At 41.3% G+C, this 9,277-nt stretch overlaps 2 protein-coding genes across 2 annotated transcripts in view; both read right to left on the reverse strand.

Moving 5' to 3' along the window:
* The window catches only part of LOC311490591 (butyrophilin-like protein 2), a 67,506-nt gene extending 62,112 nt beyond the window's left edge, over positions 1 to 5,394 (reverse strand). The window contains exon 1 of the mRNA XM_084548168.1: positions 5,188 to 5,394. Within this exon, the coding sequence (XP_084404294.1) occupies positions 5,188 to 5,254 (67 nt within the window). The 5' untranslated portion in view covers positions 5,255 to 5,394. The remainder of the gene's footprint in view (positions 1 to 5,187) is intronic.
* Positions 416 to 3,448, reverse strand: LOC311490599 (CD226 antigen-like; the record flags this gene model as incomplete). The annotated part of the gene is made up of 3 exons (XM_084548178.1): positions 416 to 1,708; positions 1,963 to 2,319; positions 3,088 to 3,448. Coding segments are annotated over 3 exons (939 nt in total), but the record flags the coding sequence as incomplete, so codon positions are not given.
* Positions 5,395 to 9,277: the final 3,883 nt, after the last annotated feature.

The raw sequence follows: 9,277 nt of genomic DNA on the forward strand, positions 1-9,277 counted from the left end.
GATTTTTCAACTGATGAAGCGAGGCATCCAAACATCTTGTTGCAAAACTTCTGCTTTGAAAGCTCAACACTGTTTCGAGCCTCTGCTTCGAGCATAACATCTCTAGTTAATAGAAAGAAGCTGACAGACAGACATCCAGCATGTCAACTAAGACACACAGGAAATCTGTTCCTGTAACAAGAGACAACAAGATGGAGGAGGAGCTTCAACATTTAGAGGAAGAACTCTGATCAAACCACTTCCTGGTGGAAACTCTCCTCCTCCATCTTGGTGTCTCTCTCTTCTCAGACAGGTTCCAGGTGAGTTTAAAGATCAAGAACATCTTGTCATCATATAGATGGTTAAATAACAATTACCTTTATCCCTCCCTGAGACATAAATGAAGACAATAAATGGAACAATAAAATCATTAAAGTGTAATATACAATATATAATGTTTATTGATATATAGGCAGACAGCATCAACACATCAAGTAAACCAAATGATAAGGCACACAAGTTATAGTCTGTCAATCCCAGGTACAGTCAGAGTGAATGTAGGAGGTTGGTTCAGACTCCACTCCTGCTCCCTGAGCTTTGTTGGACTGATTCCAGATCAGATTAGAGCTGCTTCAACTGCTTCAACAGGTCAGACAGTTTGTGATGGAGCAGCTTCTACATTCAGCTCAGAAAACTACACAAGCATCATTATCAATAAAGACTCAGTGACATTCAGCACTAACACAACTAAGAGCTTTACAAAGAGCTGAACTGAAGCTGCTCATCACTGACATCTGACTCTCTGTCAATCAACTGCTCTGAATATCACCTTTAATTATACAGCTTCATTAAGAGAAACAGTAGAACAGGAAGAACCCAGCAGAACACAGATGTTCTACTGGAGACTGAAGAAGTAGATCAGTTCATTCATACATTCAGCATATCAACATGATCCTTCACACTGTTTCTACTGGTTTCTATTAATCAACAGTAATCATCATCCATTGTGTCTTTGTTGTGATGATGATGATGATGAGGAAAGACTGCTCTTTTAATTAAATTCTGTCTGAACTTTACATATTTCACAGTAGATTTTTTTCAAAAAAAAAAGAATAAAAACTAGAATTGAAATGAATAAAACCTCCCAGACTTCTCAGGACACTTTGGGTCACTGGTAGATCTTCTCGTCTGCCACTGAGAACATTTTGAAGACTTTGTAGAGTTTGTGTTTAACAGAAAGAAGTTTGAAACGAGATGTTTGAAGAATTCTGGATTACTATTAAAAAGGAATGAAAGATTTCTTAGTGAAGATTGATTGTTTCTATGACTTGAGCTTCCACTGAGTCCTTCCTCTGTGGACACAGTCCTGCTGTTTGCTGAGTGTTGGAGGTCAGCTGCTACAGTGGGTTGCTCATGTCTGCTGGATGTCCAGCATTGTTAACTCCTGTCTGTCCTCAACAAACAGCAGCAGGACACTCAGAGTTCAGCTGGAAACTGATCTGAGACATTTAAAGCTGCTGAGGATCAGCTGATTGTTCAGGAGGAGGATGGTATCGATGTTTACGTCTTCTGTAGATCAGAAAACCAACAACACCAACAACAACACCAGCAACTATCAGACCAACTATCAGACCAACAGATCCATCCTTGTCTCCTCCCTCCTTGTCTCCTCCCTCCTTGTCTCCTCCCTGCTTGTCTCCTCCGTCCTCCTTGTGTCCATCTGTGTGACCTGCAGACAGAAGCAACAGAATCAGGTGTGAGGTGTGAGGTAGCTGATGAGTGAAGAACAAACTGCTGTCAGACATTATCTACTGCACTCTGATCACATCACTCAGACCAGCTGTTTTCTAGAAAGTCTCATCAACAACATCTTTCTAAAAGTCAAACATCTGATCTGAGATCTTTCTCTCTCACATCAACAACCAGGAAGCAGCTTCAACTCTGATCAGAGACAAAGACACAAACTCAACTCTACTCACTCACCTGAATCTACTTCCAGTCTGATGATGATGATGCTGATGGGATCAACATATTTCATGATGATGTTTTTTTCTCTTTGGTTGATGTAACACTCGTATGTTCCTCTGTCCTCTATCGTCACATTCTCCAGAATCAGAGACACGTCTCCATCCTTCATCTGTCTGTCCTGTAGATCCACTCGGTTCTGATAAGATGGGTGCTGGTTGACAGTAACAAACCTCTCATCACGATATAAAAGAACATATTCATCTTCCTTCAGGTCAGTTCTTTTCCACTCTACAAATATGACAGTTTCATTGTTCGGAGCTTTACATGGTAGAGAGACAGTCTGTCCAGGTTCAGTTGTGATGTTTGTCTGTCCTGAAGGAAACAAGACAGAGCAGAGAGGTTAAAGGTCAACATGCAGCAGTCAGTCAGTGGGAGGAGCTACCAAAGAGAGGACACTGGTCTCTGATGGACAGGACCAGAGGACAACAGAGGACACCAGAGGACACCAGAGGACACCATATATATTTTCAGAATAAGTGAATTAAATACAGAGAAACCAAACATTGAACCATGTTTCTGATCCAGGTCCTTGGACTAACTCAGTCATTCAGGAGTCAGGACTAAACCAGTCCACCTTGATGGAGTACACACTGCTACTGAGTTATTATTTAACACAGAACAGAACATGGTGTATGAAGTGATGGGTCTATGTTAACAGTGGAATGAATTCATTCATCATGGAGTCATCTTAAATACAGACTAGTCTACTGTAGAGGTCTGCTGAGACCAACCTGCCCCCATCCACACCTCCCACAATATTAAAGTCATATCACATTAATGGGTCACAGTGTCCAGACGATAGAAAACCTTTAACACAGATTAAACACATCTGATCTTTGTCTTCACTGCTAACAACATGCTGCTCATGTCTCTGTGACCTAAACCTGTCTCTGAAATCAGGTATTAGCTGGATACGGAATAAAAGAAGAATAGTTTGTTGATTTATACAAAGTCTCATCAACAACATCTTTCTAAAAGTCAAACATCTGATCTGAGATCTTTCTCTCTCACATCAACAACCAGGAAGCAGCTTCAACTCTGATCAGAGACAAAGACACAAACTCAACTCTACTCACTCACCTGGAACAACGTTCAGTTTGATGACGGTGGGACCAGCATCTCTCTTCCTGCGGTTTGTTTTAGTTTCAACATGACACTCATATGTTCCACTGTCCTCTATCGTCACATTCTTCAGAATCAGAGACACGTCTCCATCCTTCATCTGTCTGTCCTGTAGATCCACTCGGTTCTTATAAGATGGATGCTGGTACTGTAACTGATCATTATGATATAAAAGAACATATTCATCTTCCTTCAGGTCAGTTCTGATCCACTCTACAGCTGTAACAGGATCATTGTTCAGAGCTTTACATGGTAGAGAGACAGTCTGTCCAGGTTCAGCTCTGATGATTGTTTGTCCTGAAGGAAACAAGACAGAGCAGAGAGGTTAAAGGTCAACATGCAGCAGTCAGTCAGTGGGAAGAGCTACCAAAGAGAGGACACTGGTCTCTGATGGACAGGACCAGAGGACACCAGAGGACACCAGAGGACACTGGAGAGACATTTAAATAAGAAGTCTCTGTTAAAGCCAGTGTGTCTTGAGTTGGTTGTAGAACAGTAACCTGAATGTGTCCAGATGAAGACGTAGATGGACCTAACTGTTGATGAGCTTCAAGAATAGAGCCAGTAACAATCAGTTCTAGACGACTGATGGTTTCAACATCTGTCTAGAGCAGTCTGAGGACTATCAACTGTTCATGTCACCAAAGAAGAGACATTAGAGTCCAGGAAGTGAGCAGTAGATGAAGTGTTGTGGTGAGGATCAGTGTTGGTTGATCTGTGATGGACTAAAGGTTTCTGATCTGTCTCATTCTGCTGCATCTGGATCAGGAGCTCAAGATCAGTCTAAGTCAGTACTTCTCAAGTACTGACTGACTTGAGGTGGGTCAGGGGAGTGTGAGCGGCAGCGGGGGACTTTCAGAATTACTGTCTTTATTGATGCTTGAACTATAAACAAGCCTCCAGTCACTAGGTGGCAGCAGAACTCAAACTAATCAACAGATTAATCAATAGATTACCACTAGTTTAGGTATCGATCCAATACCAAGTAAATACAGGGTCAGTGTGGCTGATACCAATACTGATATTGATACTTTTTAATAATTAATATGGATCATCATTTTAAATCTGAATTCATTTTCGTGACCTTTAAATGTTTTTGTGATTAGCCCTTTGATTATTAATTGTCTGGATTAAAATACTTTATCACAATAAATGTTTTTGTTCAGAAACAACACAAATGATCACTTGAGGACAAATAAAAAGAGTGTTCAGAAACTACAATACAGTTACTAAACTAAATCTCTCCCTTCATTCTTCTTTCTGGACTTCTTCGTAAATAAACTAAAAGTGTACAAAATTACCACTCCACAACAAATATTATTAATAATGTAAAACAAATTCCCTTTTTTCAAGTAGCATGTATGTTTAGGAAATACAATACAAAAAGAAGACAACATGTCTCCCCCTCCTGTGACAGCATCATCATTTAGATAAACAGTCAGGTCTCTTCTTTAATGAAACAAGAGAGAAACTGAAACTCAAGGATCCATCTCATTACATTGGTATCGATCAGTATCAATATTTGGATCGATCCACCCACCACTAAACACCAGTGTACAGAGCTAACAGAGGGTATCGCTAACAGGCCGCTCATTTTGTGAGCGCGGCATCAGTAAATAAAAACCCTCATACAAAGCTGCCCGCCACATTGCAAAGTGCAAAAAAAACCTCACATAATAATCAGCTGATTGAAACCACTGTCTGAGTGGTCACACGAAAACACACACAGGAATACACACACGCACACACACACACAAACACAAAACACACAATACACACGCATACAACACACGCACACAAAATGTTCAACGTGGAGTCCCCTGTTTGTGAAAGTGTAACGACGCCAAAGTCCACTGTTATGCTGGTTGACAAGTGCACACACACACACACACACACACACACACACACACACACCCACCCACCCACACACACACACACACACACACACACACACGAGCTGCTGTAGAACATGTGGTTGATCAGATCTTCTAGATCCAGTCAGACTCTACGTTGTCTCCTGAACATGTCAGAGCTAAAGACGCTTTGGTTTCAACTCACCAGCAGAGACAGACAGGACGACGCTCAGTAAAGTCATGCAGAGACACGCAGATGTTCCAGCAGCCATCTTGTCTTCTTCTTCCTCCTCTGTTTTCCTGACTTCAATCTATCAACCTGACTAGATCACATTCTGTGGAAGGTTGAAGTAAAACTGAAATAAAACTGAAATAAACCTGAAATCAACCTGACAGTCTCTGACGGTGACGACTCGTCTGTCTTTCAGCTGCTAGCGCTAAATCGACCAGGAAGTTGGAGCGATGGAGGTGGAGCGATGGAGCGTCACAGCAATGGAGGGATGGGCGATAATCAAACCATAAAGAAATGAGTCACTACAAACAGAAAGTAAAGAGACGCTCTGAGTGTCACTGATAATGATCTCCATGACAAAGATAACAACATATCTCACCTGTCCATCATTGTCTACCATCACGTAGAGAGCTTCCAAATGAATGAAGAGCATGTAAAGTGTATATTTGACATTAGTATATTAATGATTAAACTCCAACACCGCATGAAGGAGGAAACATGTTCCAGGTTTCTGTCACATGACGTCTCTAGCAGAAGTGAAACATGTCCAGACCAACAGGACCGACTAGTCTTCAGAGGAGAGTGCGCATGCGTCTGTTGTGCTGCAGCCTTTCTACTAAATCACGTGACTTCAGAGGAACTGAGGACATTTCAACTTTCTACTGCTTTCTTCTTTCTTTCTGTTTCTGTGTCAGTTTAGTTATTGTTCAGACTCATTCCTGAGAGGACAGAGTCTGGCTGCAGGTGGTTTTACTCTACAGTCTGCTGACCTTTTATTCTAGATTAGATTAGATGATTAGATTATACTTTATTTATCCCACAACGGGGAAATTCACCCGTTACAGCAGCAGAAAGTGTAATATACACCACGGAATTTTGAAAAATAGAAAGGCAGAAACACAAATAACAAGGAATAAACAATCAACAAAGGAAAATAAGACACAAATATACAAACAGTACTGTTGTAAGAAATATTGCAAAGTAAGTGGTAAAAAATAAATATAAATAACAGTGCAAGGTTTTATACAAGATAAGAAAACTAAAATATTGCAGTGTAATGTGACCTGAAAAATTATATAAAAAATATTTCAAAGTAAGTGAAGTGATATGAATAATATAATATTGCAGGGGTAAACAGTGACAGTGACTATAACCACATGAATTCAGGCAATGCAGGTGTTGTAAAGCCTGATAGTGGTCGGGATGAAGGACTTGCAGAACCTCTCCTTCTTACACCGAGGGTGTAACAGTCTGCTGCTGAAGGAGCTAGTCAGGGACCCTACAGTGTCATGTAGGGGGTGAGAGGTGTTATTCATGATGGATGTCAGCTTGGCTAACATCCTTCTCTCCCCCACTTCCTCTACAGAGTCCAGAGGACAGTCCAGGACAGAGCTGGCTCTCCTGATCAGTCTGTTGAGCCTGCTCCTGTCCCTGTCCGTGCTGCCCCCTCTCCAGCAGACCACAGCGTAGAAGATAGCTGAGGCTACCACAGAGTCATAAAAGGTCTTTAAGAGAGTCCTGCAGACACCGAAGGACCTCAGTCTCCTCAGCAGGTGGAGGCGACTCTGGCCCTTCTTGTAGAGGGCCTGGGTGTTAACAGACCAGTCCAGTTTATTGTTTAGATGGACACCCAGGAATCTGTAGCTGTCCACTACCTCTATGTCCGATCCTTGGATGTTCATCGGTGTGAAAGGAGATGCTTTCCTCTGGAAGTTAACAATCATCTCCTTAGTCTTGCTGGTGTTAAGCTGAAGCTGATTAAGCTCACTCCAGCTAACAAAGTCCCTGATGACCATCCTGTATTCCAGATCGTTCCCATCTGAAACACAGCCAACGACGACTGTGTCATCGGAGAACTTCTGGATGTGGCAATGTGAGGTGTTGTGGGTGAAGTCCGATGTATAGAGAGTGAAGAGGAAAGGGGAGAGCACCGTACCCTGAGGGGCACCTGTGCTGCAGAGCACCACGTCAGACACACAGTGCTGAAGCCTCACATACTGTGGTCTGTTGGTGAGGTAGTCTGTAATCCATGCAGTCAGGTGTTGGTCTACTCCCATACTATCCATCTTCACTCTGAGCAGAGACGGCTGGATGGTGTTAAAAGCACTGGAGAAGTCAAAAAACATGACCCTCACAGTGCTCCCGCTGTCCTCCAGGCAGGGCCGTTTCTAGCTTTGTGGGGGCCCTAGGCAAGATGCTGTTTGGGGGCCCCTAGTTTGTCAAACTGGAGATTCCTAAAACATGCCACAATCTATTACACTTCATGAGCAAAACAGGTTAGAGTTAAAATTAAACATCTTAAGTTGAGCCACTCAGGCAAGTTAAACTGAAACTATAATACAAGGAAAACAACAATCCTCTAAACGTCAATAAAAAAACAGATTTTGAGTGTTTAAGTTAAATGTTTACTTTAAACAGGAAAATACAACAAACCAACATTTATTTTAAAGTGCAAAAATGAAAACAAAACAACACTAAAAATAATGCTTAACATCACAGTCTGACACTTATCAGCATAACACCTAATTTACTTAATCAAAGTAATAATAACATTTTATATGTTTAGGTGATGGTCATGGAGCTTCCTGGTCAGAAGATCCCTCTGGCTCAACGTCTGGAGCTCCAAAATATTTCAGAATTGCCCCTGCAAAGACAAGGCTCCTTAGGTTATCAAGCAAAATAGATCATGGCACATATTCCTATTATATAACTGCAGTAATACAGAAAATTTAAATTAATCTGTTTTTATATTAAATATTGTGATGTACAGTGTGCCTTTAAAGCTTGTACCCAAATACCAAATTAAAAGTTGTCACTTTTAAGACTTTTCTGCATTCATTTACACATTGGACTAGTTAAAGAAATTAAAAATAAATGATCCACTGCCACTATAGTCTAAAATAATAAACACGATGACTCATATTTATAAATCACTTTAAAAACAAACCTTTAAAATATTGATTTAAATTATAAAACAGTAGCACGCTTCTAATTAGAGGCCTATAAAACACACACTAAACTTTGTAAATGAATCCTAAGTAAAGCTAAAATAATGTTAAGTGTCAAATATCTGAGAGACAACTTCCACTGAACAATGACAGTGAAGACTAAATAATAAAAATAATAATAATATGAATAAAGGGGTCTGGAGTCAGTCAGTCATGACCATGGCAGGACAGACTGTCCATTCACATGCGACATATTCATTTTATATTAGACAACTTTCATGAAGCAAACACTAAAGCTGAGTTTATGACAAACAAATCATAGCCAGCTAGCAAACATTTATCCAGGGCTAGCTAGCTGGCTAACAGGACAAATAAACATACTTGCTAAAAACGGCGTTTCACCTCCGCCTATCCAGCCCACATCACCAACAAATGCTTTACCTTTATCTTTTTACCGTTTTTCTTCCTCCGTTTTTTTTTTCTTCCGTTTTTTCGCGCCACTGAGATAACTTCTTTTTGATGCCATTACTGTGTTTGTTTTGTTTAAAGTTCTCGCTAATGGGAATGATGAGTAGCTGTCAATCATGCCCATCACACCTGTCGGCGGCCCGCTACGTCACTCACTGTGCGACAGTGCGCTCCAACCATTGACTGTATATGCCAGGGTCCAACCAATAATGCTATTAAAACACCAGCCACTGCTTATCATTGCAGTTTATTTTATTTATATCATACGTTTATTTTTAAGCATATAACGGATGTAACAAACACACGAGATAGCTACAGATAGACAGGACATTTTAATTCTCCTCAGATGAGGATGAACATGCAGCTTTGGGGTCCCCTGGTGGCTTGGGGGCCCTAGGCATTCGCCTAGTTCGCCTATAGCAAGAAACGGCTCTGCCTCCAGGTGTAACAGTGATCTGTGCTGCAGGTAGATCACTGCGTCTTCCACCCCAATCCTAGGCCGGTAAGCAAACTGCAGGGGGTCCAGCTGAGTGTCCACCAGGGGTCGTAGGTGTTGTAGGATGATCTTCTCCAAGGTTTTCGTCAGATGAGAAGTCAAGGCAACAGGTCTGAAGTGATTAGGCTCCTTGGGGCGTGGGGTCTTTGGT

Source organism: Chelon labrosus (genome assembly GCF_963514085.1).
Source record: "Chelon labrosus genome assembly, chromosome: 1".
Classification (NCBI taxonomy): domain Eukaryota; kingdom Metazoa; phylum Chordata; class Actinopteri; order Mugiliformes; family Mugilidae; genus Chelon; species Chelon labrosus.